This window comes from Diceros bicornis, chromosome 14, assembly GCF_020826845.1.
Source record: "Diceros bicornis minor isolate mBicDic1 chromosome 14, mDicBic1.mat.cur, whole genome shotgun sequence".
In the NCBI taxonomy this organism is placed as follows: Eukaryota; Metazoa; Chordata; class Mammalia; order Perissodactyla; family Rhinocerotidae; genus Diceros; species Diceros bicornis.
In genome coordinates, this window is record NC_080753.1 from 41930517 (window position 1) to 41951836 (window position 21320).

Consider the following 21320-nt stretch of genomic DNA (forward strand, 5'->3'; position numbering starts at 1 on the left):
CAGAGCACTTGTAAAGGCTGCTCCGGACACTGAGTAAAGCACATATCTTGAGCCCTATTAGTGTTTGTTTCAAACATAGACTGTACCTGAGGCCAGTGTATGGAATTGGGGAAGTTTGACTTCAGGATATCCAGTCTCCTCTTGGTGCTCAGTTTCAGATGCCCGGGGCCTGCTGACTTTCCAACCCTATCTCTTATCAGACAAGCTTCTGCAAGACAACGCCCTCATCTATTTCACATTTGCATACTTGAAGGAATGGACCTAGTGACTGAAAAACCGGGGTGGGTGCCCAAACCATTGGTTGAACAAAAAGAGAGATAGAGAAATTATCATCATCATTTACATTAAAAACTCATTTGGGGGCCGGCCCCGTGGCGTAGTGATTAAGTGCGCACTCTGCTGCTGGCGGCCCAGTATGGATGGTGGGTGCACACTGAGGCACCGCATGTCAGGCCATGCTGTGGCGGCGTCCCTCATAAAGTGGAGGAAGATGGGCACGGATGTTAGCTCAGGAACAGTCTTCCTCAGCAAAAAGAGGAGGATTGTCATGGATGTTAGCTCAGGGCTGATCTTCCTCACAAAAAAAAAAAAAAAAACCTCATTTGCCATACTTCTTTTCCATTGCATTTGAAGTCTTTTCTTTCTCACCAGTGGAATAAAAGGCTCTCTCCTTCCTTAAACAGACTTCAGGCAATAGGAAGCAGGTGAGAGTCTTCCGGTGCAAGGGAGTCTTCTCACCCCCTGGATTATCCTCTATTGAAATCATGCCCTGGAGTTCATCCTGTTTTCAACTCTCTTTGTGGGAGGGAGAGCAACAGCCCTTCCTCCTCCTGTTCCTTCCCCACCTTCATGCTTAGCAAGATGATTAAGCAGCTCTGATCCACAAAATGGGAAACCTCAGAACCAGCCAAAATAGTCCCCCAAATAATCAGTAGCAAGGAGTTACCATCATTATTAAAAAATATTAACGCCAATAACATTTACTCTGTCTTAGGTGTACGTGTATTAGACAGATTTCTATTGCAATCACGCCTCAGAACAAACACCAAACATCTCAGGAGATTATATCAACGTTTATTTTCCTCCTTCATGGGTCTGTAGGGTGACTGGGATGCAGCTGCTCTGGGGTGGGGTCACCTGGGCTTGGCTGACTAGGTTGGATTCCAGGCTGGAGGACAGGCTCCTGTCAACTCCAGAGGTCTCTTCATTCTGAGACCAGGAGCTACAAGACACGTGCTTCTCCCAGTCCTGACAGATTGCAGAAGCAAAGGAGCCAAGCCAAACCATGCAAGCATATTTAGAGCCTCTATTTCACTGACATTCCATTGGCCAAACAAGTCACATGGCCAAGCCCAAAATCAATGAAATGTGGATTGCAAACACTCATGGCTGACAACAGAATTGGGGGCAGGGAGCCCGTCCACCACAGGAGAGAGCTCTGACCCCAAAGGTAACACGTGCTTGATACCAGCTCAATACAAGGTTGATGTAAGGGAAGCCATATTGTAGAGGGGAAACCATGCTGTGACTTGGAATGACCTCTGACTAACTTTGGACTTTATGGCCCCTCCCAGCTGCTAAAAGTTGATAACTTTGTTCTTTTGAGTTCCTTAGGAATGTGATGTGATGACCACCAGGCAGAGAGTCTATGCTGGTAGCCATCTTCAATGACAACTGAAAGATCAGGGTAGAAGGCATTGCTCCAGTCTCTGACGCATATCAAGTAAAACAAAGGACTGCCAGGAACTAAGGCCAGATGGATACCCCAACCCTGGGACCAGATGCCTCTCCCCACTCGGAGACCAGCCTTAATATAACTGGCCTGTAGTCTTTGTGCTGTAAGACGGTTCTTTGAGACGTTAGTCGGCCATCTTACCCCTTGCTAGCAAGCTGTAATAAATTGCCCTTTCTTTTCCACCACCTTGCCTCTTGACGATTGGCTTTTGTCTTGCGGCAAGCAGATGGTGCCCTTTGTGTGGTAACATGCTAAACGCACAAAACCAGAGATACACACACATGCACATGCACACAAGAACACAGAGCATACATAATGCCACCACCAGAGGAAAGACAATCAAAATACTTTTCTTCTAGTCTCCCACTATCCACCCAGATGCTCAAGCCAAAACCTAAAAGTCATCCTTGCTTATGTCCTCCTCTCAGCCCCAGCATCTAATCTATCAACAAGTTCTATCTCCAAATAAATCCCAAATCCATCACATTTTGCAACTGCATGGTTACCACCATGGTCCAAACCTGCATCATCATCTCTTGCATAGACAATGCAATTGTTTCCTATTTGGTCTCCCTCCTCCACACTTTCTCCTGCCCCAGGAACCCACCACATTACAGACACAGCCTGTACCTACCTCACAACAGACACAGCATGTTCCCACCACACAACAGTCACAATATGTACCCACCACTCAGCAGACACAACATGTACCGACTACACAACAGACAGAACATGTACCCACCACACCACAGATAGAGTGGTCTTGACCATGTCAGGCTCCTACCTATGCCCTTTAATGGTTCTTATAGGTGAAATAACATTCAAATTCCTTATCATACTGTGGAGCAGTGCTTCTCTAACTGTAATGGGGATATCAGTCACCTGGGGAGGGATCTTATTAAAATGTAGACTGACTCAGTGAGTCTGGGGTGGGGCCTGAGTTTTGGCATTTCTAGCGAGCTTGGTGCTTCTGGTTCACAGACTCTAGTGGAAGACCCTGTATGATCCGGCCCACCCCTTCCTTTCAGCCACATCCCATCACAGGCCTTCTCTCTGTTCCTCTCCCACAGAGATCTCTTCCTGCTCCAAGGACTCTGCTTCCTCTGCCTGGTGCTCCCCTCTCAGCTCTGCGCCTGGCTTAATCCTTGTCATTCATGTTCAATTCAACCATCACCTTCTCAAACAGGCTCTTCCTGATCACCCAAGCCCCCAACCCCATCTTGCTTGGGATTTTCTCAACCTCAGCACTGTAGACAGTGGGGAGCTGTTCTGTACATTGTAGGATATTTAGTAGCATCCCTGGACTACCTCCGGCATTGCCATTTAGTGTGTGTCATAGTCAGTTGTGTGTAGGAGATGGGAATGAAAACTAGTTTTATTAACTGCTGATTACTGGCTTATTCTTTTACAGGCACTATGCTACTGTTTTATACAGACATTGTCACACGTGATCCTGGAAACATCCCTTTTCAACGGTAAATGAGACACCTGGGGCTCAGAGAAGCTGAGTAACCTGCCCCAGGTCACTGAGAGAGGAACGAGTTGCTGAGATTTAAAGCCAGAGGTCTTATCCCCAAGTTTCTGCTCCTAACCTTTGTGCTGTTCTGAATCTGCATGATAACAGAGAAAACAGCGGACAATTATTCAGGTTATAGATATTACAACAGAAACAAACCACGAAGGAAAACACTGTGACTTTATGGGAGGGACGCAGCAGTGTGCTATGCCACCTGCTGGCTGTTTGTGAGCATGACGCAGCGTAACAGTTGCATTTCCACCAGACTGTCAACGCGATGCTTTTCTTTGAAATTTTCTTTTTTTACTTTTTTTTTTATTGCGGTAACATTGGTTTATAACATTATATAAATTTCAGGTGTACATCATTACATTTCAGTTTCTGTGTAGACAACATCATGTTCACCAACCAAAGACTAATTACCATCCATCTCAGTACATGTGTGCCCTTCTGCTCCTGTCTCCTCCCTCCACCTTCCCCTCTGGTGACCACCAGTCCGATCTCTGTATCCATGTGTTTGTTGCTGTTGTTGTTAAACTCTAAGCTTACTCTTCAAAAATGACCAGCAGAAGAGTTCAACAAGGATTTGCTGAGTGAATGTGTATCATTCGATACATGTCAGATTAATTTGTGGGTAAATTTTAGTTGAATCATAAAGTGTGGGATTTGGAAAGAATTGTAAAACTCAGCTAATTTAGTTGCCCACAAAGTGCAGAAACCCTCTCAACTACTGGCAGCCATCAGATTTCTGCTTTAACATTCCCCATACAGGCAGCTCACTACCTCACAACATGGACAAAGCTAATCGTGAGAAAGTTTTTTCTCCCACAGGGCAAAAGCTGCCGTTCTGTGCCTTTCACATTTTGCTTGTAGTTCTGCTCTGTGGAGCTAAACAAAATTAATCCAATCCTTCAAACATTACAGCTCCAAATATTTTGATTACAGTAATAAACTCTCAATTTCTCTTTGCATTGTTCACATTTATGGAGCACTTGCTAAGGCCTACAATAACTCCTTTGTTCCTCACCTGAACCGTATGAGGTGGGGAGCTGTTGTCCCCTTGTCACAGATGGGGAGACTGCTCACAACCTCCCTGACCACCCCCTCCCCCCACCGCTCTTTACTTCTCTTCTTGATTAATTTCTCTCCATAACATTTAGGTCATCATCTGACATGCTATATATGTTACTGATTTATTTTCTCTCGAGCTCTCACCAGCATGCCTACTCCCTGAGGGCAGACTTTTTTTTTTTAATTACTTTATTGAGGTCATATCGGTTTATAACATTGTGTAATTTCAGGTGTACATTATTATATATCAGTTTCTGTATGGACTGCATCGTGCTCACCAATAGTCTAGTTTTCATCCATCACCATACATATGTGCCCCTTTATCCTTTTCGCCCACCCACCACGCCCTTCCCCTCTGCTAACCACTAATCTGTTCTCTTTATCTATGTGTTTGTATATCTTCCACATGTCAGTGAAATCATACAGTGTTTGTCTTTCTCTGTCTGGCTTGTTTTGCTTAACATAATACCCTCAAGGTCCATCCATGTGGTTGCAAATGGGATGATTTTGTCTTTTTATACAGCTGAATAGTATCCCATTGTGTATATATACCACATCTTCTTTATCCATTCATCAGTTGATGGGCACTTGAACTGCTTCCATATCTTGGCTATTGTGAATAATGTTGCAATGAACATAGGGGTGTGTAAATCGCTTTGAATTGTTGATTTCACATTCTTTGGATAAATACCCAGTTGTAGGATAACTGAATCGTATAGTATTTCTATTTTTACTTTTTCGAGAAATCTCCATGCTGTTTTCTATAGAAGCTTCACCAGTTGGCATTCACACCAGCAGTGTATGAGGGTTCTCTTTTCTCCACATCCTCTCCAACACTTGTTATATTTTGACTTGGTAATTATAGCCATTCTAACAGGTGTGAGGTGATATCTCATTGTAGTTTTGATTTGCATTTCTCTGGTAGTTAATAATGTTGAACATCTTTTCATGTGCCTGTGGCCATCTGTATCTCTTCTTCGGAAAAATGTCTGTTCATATCCTCTGCCCATTTTTTGATCAGGTTGTTGGTTTTTTTGTTGTTGAGTTGTATGAGTTCTTGATATATTTTGGAAATTAGCCCCTTCTTGGATACATGATTTGCAAATATTTTCTCCCAGTTTGTGGGTTGTCTTTCCATTTTGTCCATGGTTTCCTTTGCCTTGCAGAAGCTTTTTAGTCTGATGTAGTCCCATTTGTTTATTTTTTCTTTTGTTTCCCCGGCCTGAGTAGACATGATATTCAAAAAGATGCTGCTCTATCCTGTTGCCTCTGTGTCTGAGCTCTTACATGAGGATCACACTCTCTGGTGACATGTTATTCAGAATTCCCACAGAAATTGATTTAATAAAACTGTAAAACATAGTAAAGGTTCATTCATCTTGACATCCCCCAAATGTTTCTCTTCATTTCATCATGTAAGGTAAATGCATATTTTTAATACCCAATATTTCAGGTTGAAAATAAAATAAAATGTGGGTAGGAATCATTATCTAACCCAGTAGTTATTGCCAGGAGAATATGAAACAGTATCTGTAACACACTGTGACATGTAAAATACCCCACAGATGTCACTCACTGCTGTCCAGAAAGTCATCTTTTCCCTTCAGGAACTTACTTTCCCCTCCCCCGCTCTTTCCACCTCATTCCTCCCCCAGCCCTCCTCCTCCCCCTTTCTCCTCCTCCCCCTCCTTCCTCTCCTCCCTCCTCTTCCCCTTTCCTCCCACTTGTCCCCCTCCATCTCCTCCTCCTTCCTCCTGTCTCCTCTTCCCTCCCCCTCTCCTTCCTGCTCCTGTCCCTTCTCCCCCTTTCCCTCCCCCTGCCCCTCCTCCCTCTCCTTCTCAGATGATAATCTTGAGGCTTCTCCGCCCCCTGGTGGACGCTGTGCGTCACTGCATGAGCTGTGTGCCTAGCCAACAGTCTCCTCTCTCAAAGGATGTAGAAGGAGAGGCCTCTAAACAGGAAGTCAAGGGCTGTGCACAGACGCGGCTTTCCCCCGCAAAAACCTTATAACAGATTTGGAAGCTCCTGTGAATAGGTTTGAATTCTGTTGCCACAAACTCAGGACTTAAATTTGTATATAAACTGAGGTTTGTTTCAGTCCCCAACCCCTTTTCTGCTTAATGGCAGGACCTTGATCTTAGTCAATCAGGCTACACCTGAGTCAGTGGGCTTTGTCTTAGTTCAGGACTTCATCAATTAATTTTGGGGGTCCCCGTTTCCTCAATTGTATCTCAGTTTGGGGTGAAGAGGAGAGCTCTGTCTTGTCCACGTTCCTGGAAGGGTCACAGGCTCTCCATTGTCATCTGTCCCCTCGGGCATCTGCCTCCACATCCTTGTGCCCTGGTTTCTCAGCCTGGAACCGCGCACATCCCCGCTTCTTTCCTCCGCATCCTGGAGAGGTGTCCTCGGGCCTCTGTGCCCCTCAGCCACGTCCACACCCAGCGAGCGACCCGGGAAACCTGCGGAGCTTCCCTTCCAGCCTGTGGTTCCACCTCAGGCCCGTCCTCAAACCGCTGAGTCCCACTAAGTTCCTACATCTCCGTTCTAATGTCATCTCAAAGCATTTTTTTTTCCTACTGTGACCCACAGTAAGAAATATATTTTATATCGTAGCTCAAGACACACATTCAAATTTATATATGCTGTATGCTTTTATAGTTCCATTCTGTTCTAGTTGATTTTTTAAAAAATGTTGATCACTATTCAGTATATTGATTTCATAATCCATTAATGGACCAGGACCTACAGGTTGAAAAGCACTGTTCTGTGATTATTATCTTACGATGCAAACATTATGCCTCAAGTCCTGCAGGTCTCTGCTTTTGTTACCCAAAAGACAGAGTTTTGAGTCTAGAAAATTTACTTACAAATTACAGTTTTTGACCTGGGTTTTTAAAAATAATTTTGAAAATTAAAAATGCAGTTATTTCTCTTCATATTACTGCTGTAAGAACCCTTTCATTTGGGCATGAGGCAGAGCAGCGAGTTTCCTGATACAAAAGGATAAACACACGGGTTAACATTTCTTGGTATTCTTTTGCCTACCCCTCCCCCCATATCTATAAAATACCACACGCCACACTCCTATGTCAAATCATTGTATAGTTGTGTACTAGAGTCCCAGGGCTGCACAAAGTGCCACCAACTGGGTGGCTTAAACAACAGAAATTTATCATCCCGCAGTTCTGGAGGCTAGAAGTCTGAGATCAATGTGTCAGCAGGGTTGGTTCCTTCCGAGGGTGATGAGGGAGTATCTTCCCCAGGCCTCTTCCCTGGCTTCTGGTGGTGTGTCTGCAGTCTTTGGCATTTTTTGGCTTGTAGAGGCATCACCCCAAGGTCTGCTTTCATTTTCACATGGTGTTCTCCTTGAGAAACTTGTCTTTCTACCTCATCCCGGGGAGACAGAAGCTGGGTCAGTTCTGTGTTTTCTGCCAAAGACAGTAGATCTCAGAAATTCCATGTCAGTGTCTGTCAGAAGGACCTCTCTTGATTTAAGTCAACTGTGATCCCATCTCCTCTGGAGAGTCTCATCTCTGAGCTCTTTCATTTAACATTATTGTTACTGCACAAAAACGGGGTTCTCCTACCCCATGCACTTAAAAGAGCCAAATAATTATAACATCAGCTTTTGGGAGAGAAATCAGCTTTATTCTGAGAGATTTATCTGCACGGAGACAGGGGGCATGTGCCCTCAGATCTGTCTCCTTGATTCAGAATTTGGGGCAAAAGGGAGGAGATTAGGGAAAACAGGCTGGTCTGTGGAAACACTAGTGGGACCGGTTTTGATTGGTGGGCTTCTAGCATTTATGGTAAGGTTCTAAACATTTATGACAGAGTTCTAAACATGTATGATGAGGTTTTAAAATTTATGGTAAGGGGGGAAGGAATTTTAACACCAGATCTTCCTGAATGACAGACCCCTCACTTCTGATGAGTTCAACTTTTAAGTTCTGGTCATGTCTTGGTCCTTTGGTTCTGTGGGGAGGAGAATCTTTTGTTCCTTGGTCATTTCAGGTCAAGATTTCTTCTTTTGCACATGCTCTTACTACCGAGCAATGGGCTCGCTCTGCTGACTGTGATCTCAGCCAATTAATCACAACGAATTAGGGTCAAGAAACGAAGTTTTAATTCAATTAGCCAGCATAATTGGGCAGATGACAGACTAATGTCTCAAAAAAGCCATCTTCCAGGATTGTAGAACCTCGAGGCAGTTATACAGAGAAAATGGGCAGTAAGGAGGGGGTCCAGGGATGTTGGTCTCCAGGCATGATGGGCTCCAGGTATCACATTGTTCCATTCTTCGGTTAGCTGTGGTGGATACCTTGTAGGTGTGTTTCCCACCTGTGGTCAGCCGGTTCCTGGAGAGAAACTCATAGAAGAAAGTTTTAATTTATCAAGCTATTGGGGATTACATATGTAAGTGGAGGCCATAAATCAGGAGAGCATGTGAATTTTTTTAGAGTATGTGCAGCACAGTGAGTAGTCACACAGAGGAGGGGGCGGGGCCATTTAGCATAACAAGATGGCCTCACTTACGCTCACTTACACTCTGGCTTCGTGATTTGCAAATTTTCTACCATATGATCCAGCTATTCCACTGTTGGGTATTTATCCAAAGAACTTGAAAACACCAATTTGTAAAGGTACATGCACCTCTGTGTTCATTGCAGCGTTATTCACAATAGCCAAGACTTGAAAGGCAATTCTTAATCATTCTGTTGATAAGATGGGATCCATTGAAATGGTCCTGGAGGGCCTGCGGTTACATTGTAACTATACATGAGCAAAGGAAGAGATATAAAAACCAAGGTTAAAGAAGTGTAGTAGGTGTGGGAGAATGGGCTTGGGGCTCAGAAGACGCTAACTGATTCCACACTATCAGGTGTCTGATTGCTTTTTCGGTTTAAATAGTAAGGAAGATTTTTCTCATTTAACAAGAAGTTCTGAGGTGGGACAGCCATCCTGCCTCCTGCTAGTGGTCTTTTCTGTACTGGAGAAGCAGGAAACTACAAACTACATTTCTCAGGTTCCATGTAGCTATGATTTTGGAAAGATTTAGCTTTGTGAGATGCACTCACATGGGGTTTTGAGGATGGAAATGAGGCAGGGGGTGTATTTCTGCAGTTTCAAGTGTTGTTTTGAAGTCAGGTACCTGAGAGTTACTGTAAATATTCAATAAGATACCTTTCAACCTTGATCCTAATGGAGACATGAATGAAAAGAAGTTAATCTTGTCAATTTGCTGTTTTCTTGTTTAACCGGAGGGATGACTCAAGGGTCACAAGGATTCATGAGCTTCTTTTATAGAAGAAAGAGAATGCCCTCAAGGAAGTTACGATCACCAGATAACCAGCCCCCAGCTGCCATTGATGCCCAGAAGTCAGATTGGCCAAGAGCTTATCTGGAGTGAAAGAAACACAGATTACACCTTTGCTTCTCTGAAACTCCTCTGGCCAAGCCCCTTAGCTCTATAAAACCCCTGCTTTCTTCTCTTGTTAAGGCAGATTTGAGAGACTATCCTCCTGCCTTATCGAATTGGCCAATTCGAATAATCCTTTCTCCATTTCCAAGCACCAACGGCTCAGTGATTGGCTTACTGCGCATCAGGCACAGGAACTTGGGATTAAGAGGTTTGGCATCAGTTTGGTTTTCCTTTGAGGTGTTAGCAGAGTCCTCGGTGACCCATGATTGATTTTGTAGGAGTTGAGAGGCAAGCCGGAAGGCATCTGTTTTGCTGGTGTGGATGGTAGCAGGTGCTGCTCGGTTCTGGAGCTTGCAGCAAGCAGGGCTTCCTGATGGTGATGGTTTTCTTGGTTGTGGCAGTGGCATTGTAGTCCTGATTGTAGAAAAGCCAGCAGCTCCCTTCATGGCTCAATTCTGCAGCATAGCTTTGGGAGTCAGTTCTGAATGGTCAGTATAGAGAGTACCTTGTAATAAATCCTTTCCTACATAGACAAGCTACTGTCATTCTATTTTCTGCAACTGAATTCTGCCCAACACAGGGGACAACTCCAGGGCATGTCATCAAGGATCCAGGTTCTTTCCATCTTTATACTTGCGGGCTTAGAAAGTCAGGTTAGCTCTCCTCACGGTCACAAGATGGCTGCAGTTGCCCCTATGATCATATCCAGACCTAGTAACATCAAACAAAAGAATTTTTTTGTTTGTTTTAATTGTTTTTTTAACTGAAGCATCCCCTGAGTCTAGAAAAGTGCCTGTCACATAGCAGGCCAATAATAAATATTTGTTGAATGAATGAATGGGTCACTAGAACCACAAAAGGGCCTGTTTACTTTTCTGCTAAGAGGATATAATAGCCTACACTGCCCCCAAAATGGAAAGAATGTTTCTCATAAAGTAACACACACACACAGAACACAGGTTGAGTTTTCATATTCTAATGCTTTTGCTTCTAACAAAGCAACTCAAACTCAGCTAAGGGGAAAAAAAAAAAAGAATGCATTATATTATTATAGGGATACACTGGTAACTTGTGGAACTCACGAATAGAGCTCCAGCTGGGCCACCAACTATGGCTGGGGACCCCGCAGATGCAGAGAGGCAGGCAGGCCAGCAGGCCTGGCAGTTGTTGCTGGAGGCCACCAGACACTCTCGTCACTGCTAGGTGCTCGTGTCTACTGGCTGCACAGGCTTGGGCCTTGGGCAGTAGTGCACATGGGACAGCAGGTCCTCTGTCTGCCCAGAACTGCACTGCCCCGTGACACTCTGGAGACGGTTCCAACACCCAGAGAGGAGCAGCTGCCTCTGTCTCCAAGAGAATGCTTTCCACCAGCCCAGGGATCTAGAACGTTTTTTTGTAAAGGACTGGATCTTGTATATTTCCAGCTTTGCAGGCCACATGGTCTCCGTCATAACTACTCCTGTAGCACAGCCACAGATGAATGGACATGGCCATGTCCCAATAAAACCTGATTTATGGGCGCTGAGTCACAAAAATAAGTAAACGCCCCGTCTTCCTCCTTAGCAGAGGGACTGTGGTTTTTGACCAATGACGTCTCCAGCCCCACTTGGGGTAAAATTACTGAGATACCCAGTCACTGAACCACCCCGCTTCCTGACAACACCCAGTCCAGAACTGATGTCTGATTTCCTTACACCTTCTGAGAATAATAAGCTTCTCCCAGCTCCCTCTTAGCTGGGTGCCCCACGGTTCCTCTAGTCGGCACTCTCCCTGATACAGGGAGTTAAATAAACTGAACTCTGATCACAGGGGTTTTCTTAGAGGTCTTTCGTCAGTGGACTTTACAGTGCCAGTAGCCTCACTTTACAGCAGAGAAAATTAAAGTTTAAAGTGAAGAGTCCTCAGGGAGTCTGTCCTCTGAGGTAGGATTTCATACAAGAGACTGCCTACCTGCCTACGAGTAGCAGATGGTCTGGGTCGAATTTAAAAGACATCAGCTGAGAGAGCAAAATGAACTGGCTGCCAGGACAGGAACTCACATCGAAAATCCTAGAAGGAGGGGCCAGCCCCGTGGCATAGTGGTTGAGTTTATACATTCCGTGTCGGCAGCCTAGGGTTCACCACTTCGGATCCTGAGCGCGGACATACTCGCAGTTCATCAAGCCATGCTGAGGTGGCATCCCAAATAGAAGAGCTACAACTCGACAACTATGACACACAACTATGTACTGGGTATTTGGGGAGAAAAAAGAAAAAGAGGAAGATTGGCAACAAACGTTAGTGCAGGACCAATCTTCCTCAAAAAAAAAAAAAAATCCTGGAAATTCATTGGTCCAAAGCACAAACTCTGATGAGAAGATTCATTTGAAAAATTTTTCAAACATTTTTTTTGTAAATGTAATACTTTGATCATAGCTGAGAGGGGTATGGTGTCAGTCAAATTGCCTGTTGTCAGATTCATACCCCACCTTTCCCTTGCTCTGCTCTGTGTCACAAGGATCTACATTTCCCAGGCTCCCTTGCCCTCCGGCTTCTGGGTTAGCCAACGGCAGGACTGACAAAAGATTGGCATGTAGGAGGAAGGCAGAAACCAGGATATTTCTCCTCCCTCCCTGCTTCCTGTAGCATTTTCTGCCTCAGCTGCATCCATTCTCTGACTGGAGATCCTCCCTCTGGCATCCCAGCTCCTGCTGCTCATCCCCGGGGCATCCACTGTCGCCGTTCCAGCTCCCGCTCGGGGCTCTCAAGCCACCTCTTTCCACTGTCCCCCCACGTTTAGGTAGCTTTCTGCTGTTGCTAATCTCTGGGTTACTCTCCTGTGAGTCCCATCCTGGCAGCCAGGAAGCTTACCCTCTCCTTGGGACCCTGCCTTTCCCTCATCAGGTTCCCTTCCTCCACTAACCCCTTCACACCCACCCCAGAGCTGTAGCACTTCTCGTCCCTTTCCTACTTTCTAGAATTGACTTCTGCATTTCTTTTCTCCTCTGACTCTCAAATGATGATCTTCTGCTCATCTCTCTTGTCTCCAACCCCATCATGGCCACAGTCACAACCAGAGAACAAACTGTACAGAAAGCAGAGAAAAAAGTTTCTTAGCCTCCTGTAACTCATAGCGTGTGGGGCTGCTGGTCCTGGGACCCAGTCCACTCTGACCACAAAGTCCCAAGATTTTCAATGAATGGTTTAGAGCACATGATTGTCTGGCTGTGGGTCACCAGCCAATGGTATCCGTGAGCATACTTTCTCCCAGTTACTAGGTAGAATATACAAAAATCTTTAAGATTTAAAATTGCACAGTTGCAAATAGCCTTTTGAGATGATCTGGCCCTTTTATTTCCTTTTTCTGTTTGCAGAAACAGTGTTTCCATTTTTTTTTTATTTATTTTTTTCCCTAAACCTTGAGATTCCCTGCAGATTGTGGGGTTGCTGCTAACTAGGAAAAGAGGTCTGGTGTGTAGAAGTGTGTATGGAGTAGAAGACGGTGTTGGGGGGTGGGGAGGTGATGAGGTAAACATAAGCAACCCTCTTTCCTTAGCCAAAGGAATCTTGTCCAAGTTGTTCTGCTTGTGGGGGCAGTGGAGAGATAAGGGGGAACACAGGGAGGGGTTGGAGGGGTAGAGAATAAAGCAAGATAGCAGCTGCAGGAATAGACTGTAGACTGTGTCATTCATTCAAAAACCATTGCAGGAGAGATGCTGAGGATACTGAGAGGCAAAACATCTTTCTCTCAGGGAGGTGGCATTCTAGTGGAGGCGGGAAAATGGCAGCAAACAAAGATTTTCTAGTTGGGCTTCATCCTCTGCCTGTAGACGGACTGGTTGAGTCCAACACTGTAGCCAGGTACCTGAGGGGTACTGTAGATAGTAAATCAATTTGCTGTTTTTCTTGTTTAACTTAAGAGGTGACTCAGAGTTCTCAAGGATTTGTGAGTTTGTTTTCCAGAGGATTTGTGAGTTTGTTTTGCAGAAGAAAGAGAATGCCTTAGGGGAGGTTGCGATCACCAGATGGCTGGCCCTCAGCAGCCCTGAAGCCCCGAAGTCAGATTGCCCAGTGACCTCTTTGTTTCTCCAAAGTTCCTCCTGCCAACCCCATTAGCTCTATAAAACCCCCATGTTTCCTTTTCTTGTGGAGGCGGATTTGAGTGAACCCAGGCTCCCATCTACTTGTTTTGGCCAATTCAAATAAATCTTTCTCCATCTCCAAGCACTGACATCTCAGTGTTTGGCTTCCTGTGCATCAGGCACACGAACTTGAGATTGAGAGGTTTGGTGTCAACACCCCCTACACACACACAATGCTCCCCTTCAATGTCCCACAGACCACACTCAGGTCATTGTATAGATTTATTCTAGAATAATCTTCCTGAGATGCATTTCTTCACATTTCCCTCAAGAATCATAATGCTTCCCCTGGAGGCCTCCAATTCCTTTCTAATTCAACTCAAAACAGTGCAGTTAGCATACTACCAATTAACACACTAGCAATGTCTCCACAGTTTCCTTCAAGGACTCGGTTGCTCTTAGGAAGAGACAGAAGAGGGGGCTGTGAGAGTGTAAGAGCCTGGCCTGCCTACAGCCTCTATCTGAAGAAAATAAGACCCAGGGGTTCTGGGGAAGTTTCTTCCAGAAGTATCCAGTGAAGCCAGGCCACAACCCCTGTCATAGCTGACCTGAGTCAGAGAGTATGGGGAGGACCCACTGAGTGGGTCCTCTACCCATGAGGTAGCTTAGCAGGAAACTAGGTCCAACTAGGTTGTGCCACTTCATATCATGACAACCAGACTAAATCATTCTGTCTTGAGAGGAATAAATCTAGAGAGTTTGTTCCTTTCTTTGAGTCACCTCCAGCTGTAGATTCTTTCCAGGTGAGGGCAAGATATCTTGGCACTCAGAAAAGATATTTCTACTCTGTCCTGTTCAAATTCCAAATTACTGACTCCCGGAATCAGTGAGCATAGAAAAATAGTTTTGTTGAGTTGCTAATTTTCAGGGCTGCAGCAATAACCAACACATGTATCTTGCTGCAAGAGAACAAATTTCTCAGAATAAACAGCATCAATAAAACTGGGCCCCCAAAGGCACTGGAACAAGGATGAGAAAGCTGTCCTAACTCTCTCCATCTTGAACCATTCTCTTTGAACCTCTACAATAGTTTTGCTTTGGTCTAATCTCCCTGTAGGTCACCTTCCTTGTGCTTCTCTAGACCACCCTGTGGATGGAAAATGCCTTCCCACAGCTCCCATGCATACCTGCTACTAACCAGGTGTAACTGGTTACATATCACTGAGCCATTCAATCAAAATGTGCAAGGTATTCCCTCTGGCCTAGTCTGGGTCAGAGTCCATCCCAGATCCAGTCCATGTCAAGGGGCAGTGGGACCACGTTATATGAGCATATATTGGAAGACAGGAAGTCATGACTGCTAAATGGATAGAGGTGGAGGGAGGGCAGACAGGTCTTAATGGGCATTCACTATATTCTCGGAGAAAGAGCCTTGTAAAAAAAAATGCTGTTGATGCCCAATCTCATAGTCCCTTGTTTCACTTCGGGTAGACAGTTTCTGGCAAGGTAACAATTTCTCAGGTGCCTGCCTTTCTTCTCCACCTTCTCCATCAGCAATAATGTTTCCTCCTTTGCATATACACAGCCCAACCTGGAAGAGCAGAGGAGTTAACACCCTCAGGAGCAACCTCAACCAATAGAGGATGGAAGTTGTGAATGAATGTCCCAGGCTCCCCACCCCTGCTAGGAGGATTCTGAGGAATAGCCCACAATTTCACATGTTTTCTCAGAGTGCCCTGGGTGGGACCTAGCCCAGTTGCCCACATGATAACCACTAATTAATGTACCCTCTATGCCATTTTTCACCTACTTGGCTTTTCCCCTTTCATTTATTTCCAAACTTGGGTTTCTTGGGATCGCTTTCCAGATAGACTACCTGAACCCAAGTCCTTGACACAGAGTCAGCCTTTGGGGAACCCAAACTAAGAGATGGGATAAGGTAGAAATTTCACCACACACTGTATCCAACAGTGAGAATTATCTTCTCTGGAAAGGTACACTCTGACTTGCATACCTGATTCTAGTAAGTGAAGAAAGGGCTACAGACAAAATTTCTAAAAATCCACAAGCACTTCCAATCGTGGAGGCCCTTAGTCTACACAGGGTGCTACCAGGAGGAAAGACTCCTCCTCCTTCAGAGTGAGCGAGGCTGTGACTATGATAAGTGTAGTAGGCTAAACAGTCCACATCATCATCTCTGCAACCTGTGAACACGATGCCTTACATGACAAAAGGATCCTTACAGATGGAATTAAGGTTTTGGACCTTAAAGTAGGCAGATTATCCTGGATTCTTAGGAAAAGTATCCTGGATTATCCGAGTGGACTCAATCTAATCACGAGTCCTCAAAAGTGGAAGAAGGCAGAGGAATCAAAGAGATTCAATGGAGGAAAAACTAGGAAAGATGCAAAGATTGAGAGGAACTCAATCTGCCATTGCTGCTTTGAAGATGGAGGAAGACCGTCACAAACCTAGGAGGGCAGCAGCATGTAGAAGCTGGGAAGAGCCCTCAGCTGACATCCAGCAAGGAATGGCAACCTCAGTTCCACAACTGCAAGAAACTGAATTCTGCCAAAAATATGAATGATCAAGTAAAAAGATTCTTCCTCAGGGCCTCCAGAAAGTAACTCAGTGCAGGCACCTTGATTTTAGCTCGGTGAGACCCATGTGGGACTTCTGACCTACAGAAATGTGAGATAAAAAATCTATCTTGTTTTAGGTCCTAAAATTTGAAATAATTTATTATGGCAGCGATAGAAAACTAATAAACTAAGGATTTTGTGAAAATGTTGGAATGAAGTAAACTGTGAAACTGTGGTGAGTAAACTGTGGGGGCATAAAATCTAGAAAAAGCTCAGTGGAAGAGTAAAGACTATTAACAAATTTATTGAACAAATGTAACTTGACAACCACATGCCAGGTAGCGAGGAGACAGTGGTGAACAATAATAGTGATTCTAATGAAGAGTAGCCTTTCCCTGTATCCATCAATTGAAAGGAACATCCGTTATCATCAGTGAATGATCAGGAGTGGAAATATCACTTTCCTGGAGATGGATTCTACAGTGTGATAAAAATACCACTAAAGTTCATCTAGCTTCCTTCCTCCCAAATTCCTATTCCACAGACAATCTTTAAGTGTTAAGTTAGGCTTCGCTGAGACGTTCAAAGTGGGAGGATTGGTTCTGGCTCCGTGATCATGCATCACATTGACAGAGTGGGTGCACATGTGCCCATTATTAGTGAAGAGTTTGGCCTCTGGTCCCTTCACATCCTGTGTGATGCAGTCCCTGTGAATTCACTTTCTGGACCATGTCACCCTGCAGACTCAATCCAATGAAGAGCTGGACCTATGGCTCTGACAATCAACCTTGAAGGAACCAAGTGGAGTGTGGCCTCCATAGTCACCTACAGTGATCCTCATCCTGAGGTGTCCTGGGGAAGGAACCTCAGGGCTGCACATGGTCCCTTCTCCATGGGGGCAATGCGGCAGAAAAAGGACAGCCTGGGACGTGCGGGTGGGACAGGGACCAAACTTCTCCCAGCAGCACAAATTTCTGTGTAAATTATATAATTTACTTAACCTGGCTCTGCTTCAGTTTCCACATTATCGAAATAAGACTACCTCACAGTGTTGTTGTGAGGATTAAATGAGTGAAATTCACTAAAAGCATTTAGCACAACACCCAGTACATTTTACGTTATCTTTTGAGTTAATTATTGTTGTTCAAATCCCAGCTGTCTTTCACTTGCTGAGTCACCTTTGGAAAGTTAATTCAATTTTCTAGATCCTATTTCCTTATCTACAGAAAGGAGAAAATAAAGTGGTATCAAACTCAACTGTCAAGTGGAATAATGGAATTAATATTAGTGAAGTGCTTCACATAGTGTGTGCATTTAGTAAGTATTTTATTGTTGTGATGAGTTGCTGTTAAAGAGGAGACACCCAGCTCCAGGCTGGGCAGGAGAAAGCAAGCAGGATACTTCAGCCTGAGGGTCCCCATTCCCATCAGCAGAGCTTGGGTTCACTGGGGTCTCCAGGGAAACATCAGACACTAGGTCAGTAACAAGGGAACTCTGCACTCCTGTCTGCGCTGGGCAAATGGTCAAGGCAGTTAGATCCCTTGTCTTAATTCTGAAAACAGGGCACACAGGCCCAGAGAAGGAGGTGTGCAGGAAGCTGTAGATATGAGATCCATCCAAGGCATTGTGGAATGAGACCTCACCAGTCTCATAGTCCAAGAAAACTCCCACTTTTTGAAGGGGGTTGGCAACTTCCAGGATGGTCTTGAAGTAAGTGAGAGAATGATAGCCTATCCACTTGGACAGCCCCAGAAGCCAGAATCCATTCCCAGGTGACATTTTAACCCATTTTTTCCTCTCCACATGCTCCTCACACACCCCGACATACCACTCTTCCCTGTCCCCCACCACCACCTCCCAGAAATGTCTCCCTGACGTGAAGCTGTTGAAGCCAAGAACACAGTAATGTATATCAAATCTCTTCTGCTTGGGTGGCAGATTCCGTCGTATGATTCCCCGCCACAGGCTCCTCCGGTCCTCAGAAACACGAAGTTTAGGATGTGCTGTGTCCGGATCCAAAATCACTTCCACTGCAGAAAGTTCAAGGATTGGCTGTGGAGTCAGCTTTGTTCCTAGACCTCAGGGCCTCAGCTTTCAAAGCCTGGGTCTGGCTGCGCAGGTCTGATTCCAGAGCCTGGTGTCCCCAGCCTGCCCTGAATGTCACCCCCTCAGCAATACCAAAAGAAAGGCTCAGGGGTCTTGTGTTCAGTAGAGTAGAGTGCTGAGGGTCAGGGTCTGCCTAATCCAATATCTCAATCTGGCTCCTTCCTTCTATCTTTTTCCTACTTCCCTCCCCAAAATGACTCTGCCCACCTGTGCTTTATAGTCACATAGATTTACATTTCAATCCCTGCTCTACCACTCATGAACTGAGAAAATTTCCTTTCCTGCAGTCTCTTTTTCCATAGACCCAACTTACATAATACCTTTTAGCCTCAATTTCCTTATTTGAATAATGGGGATAAAAATACTAATCTCTAGGGTAGAAAAAGGTGTTTCATATGTAGCCCAGGGCCGGGTATGGAAAAGTGCCTGATATTATAATAGCATAATAGCATAGGCCTTCTTTGTGATAGAGGCCATGCTGGGGGCTTTTTCTGTGCTCCCAGATCCACTCTCCAAATTTCTCTACCCTCTTCTGGGCCCCAGGAATGTATCCTCTATGGACAACATCACTGGGCTTTCTTGACTCTGGTTACTTGTCGGGTTTGGCCAATGGGAGGTACTAGCTGAAGATTGGAAGGAGAAAGAAAAGAGATGCACAGCATTTAATTCCCCTGCTTGATCCCTGTCAACCTCAGATGGTGATGCTCTAACAAAGGCATGACTCCTCTCAGACAGCCGTGTCCTTGAGCTACAGCTTCCTCTGGGCTCCAGTAACTGCTCCCTCTCTCTATTCCTTCAAGCCTAGGGTGGTAACAGCTTCCCACTAGTGTGAGCCATGGGGCACTTCATATTCCCTTGTTGATTTACCTTAACCCCGCTCCTGCCTTTCTAAAGAGTTCCTTCCTGAACTTTCTTCAATCGTCCAATTTGAACGTCATCTCTTTTTTATTGTTTTTTATCAAAGCACATTCATTACCTCATTTACTCTTTACCTCAACTCTCACATAATAGAGATTACGATCATCATTTAAAAATGAGATAACTAAAGTTCAGAAACATTAAATAACATGGGGACACACAGCAGCAGGAGGTGGCATAAGAAGCTTGGGAGAAGCAAAGATCTTTGCTCATTGCCTTCTCTACTTGAACATTCCACATCCTCACTCTCCCTGCTGTATTAGTTCGCTCTGCCTCTCCTTTCCCTCAGCTCTACCACTTATGCCTCTTCCTTCCCGTGAAGATCTGTGGAATCCCAGGAGAGCAATTCTCCCTGCTTCTCTGGGCTCTCAGCGGGAGCTGATGAGCACACCTTTGTGTGGGAGATGGGCACACCTTTGAGGCCAGGGCATCAATTCACCCATCCAGAACTCACCCTGTCTTGGAGACTTTTCTTCCCAGAATCTCATGAGTTGGAGAAGAAAAAGGGAGTGTGTTCCCTCAGCTTGTTGTCCTAGGGAACATACAGTGATTCACTCACCAGCTTGGAAGAGGGCCATCTTCGATTCTGAAAGGCAGGAGACATGGGTAAGGAAAGGGCATTATTTCTGTTCTTGCCCCCACCATTCTCCTCAGTAAGCCATTTCTCTTTCCCTTTCATCAGTCTCTTCCAACGTCCAGCTTCCTTCCTCTACAGCTCTGCTGCATCAGGCATAGAACCTCTCAAAAATGGTGGACTTCCCTCCTTCAGTCATGCTGGGGCTGCAGGTGACATGTCCAGGCCTTGCTAGGGTGTGGGCATGTGTGCTAGCACGGTGAGGGCTGGCAGAAAATGCCCAGACACTGTGTCTGGAAGGTCCTATCTGAGGCTGCAGAAAAGTGTGGGTGGTATCCCCCACAGAAAATGAGCCGTTGGGCTAGATCTGATTATTCCTTCTGGGAATGCCAATGGGTCACACAGCAGAGAAAAGGTTGAAATGTTTAGTACACGTGTGATAGGAAACTCAGAATCATCAGGGTCACTCACCTCCATAGGTCTGAGACTTCTCTCCACCTACAATAGAAGAAAGGTAGAGATGTCACCTGAACTGTGTCTTCTCTGAGTCATGTCCTTTCTCTTCTTTTGCACCTACATAATCTTTCCTTTTGACCTCCACCCTCACCTTTACTACATTCTCCTTGGGTCTGTTCAGTACTGTCCTCCTCTCTCCTCCTTAATATCAAGTCTGAGAACATCAATTGCATGCTGATGATACCACAGGCACCATGTAAGTGCTTTCCCTGCTGAGACCTGGCAGATCTATTCTGTATGTATCTACACTCCCTTACCTGGGTGCAGGTGTCACTGTGTGTACATGACTATGTGTGTGTGCACTAGAATCCATCTGTCTCAAGCTGTATTACGTCCTGCCTACTTCTGAAAGAATTGGACAACTTAATGAGGAAATTTCAGATACTATGTTTTATTAAAAGCAGTTCTAACATATCTATCACAACTGAGCCATTGTGGCTATTCCTTTTTTAAAATACACTTTTTTCCCCTTCCCTGTTTTTCTCGTTCTTTTAAATCTTACATTCTTTGTTTCCTTCTCAGCAGCCTACAGATTATGTAAAGCAATTAGTTAGGTTCCCAGCATAGGGAAGGCACTTCATCTAGAGAGTTCCATCCCCCTGCTCCTCCTTTCCTTTCAAGTGCAGCCTGGAGGTTCCCTGGTGCCTTGCTGGGCTGGAGAGTCTGTGGGCCCCTCCTGGAGAGAGATTGAGGGCCCTTTTCTCTATCAAAAAAACACAACTCCTTGTGCTTCCCCGAATCAGAAACCCTTCTTTTTTCCCTCCCTAAAGGGATCAGGGACATTTCTCAGCCCTGGGCAGATTTAAGGATGAGGACAGA

General features: G+C 45.1%; 1 protein-coding gene across 2 annotated transcripts in view; it reads right to left on the bottom strand.

Moving 5' to 3' along the window:
- The window catches only part of LOC131414023 (butyrophilin subfamily 3 member A3-like), a 72982-nt gene that overhangs the window by 42146 nt on the left and 9516 nt on the right, over window positions 1–21320 (bottom strand). Inside the window, exons 9-11 of one of the 2 annotated variants that reach the window (XM_058555064.1) lie at window positions 20457–20483; window positions 19971–19997; window positions 16264–18417 (exon numbers count right to left, since the gene is read on the bottom strand). In XM_058555064.1, coding sequence (XP_058411047.1) covers window positions 17714–18417; window positions 19971–19997; window positions 20457–20483 — 758 coding nt within the window. In that variant the 3' untranslated portion in view covers window positions 16264–17713. Of the gene's footprint in view, window positions 1–16263; window positions 18418–19970; window positions 19998–20456; window positions 20484–21320 lie in introns of those variants that run through there. The other variant, XM_058555065.1, reaches the window with a different exon arrangement.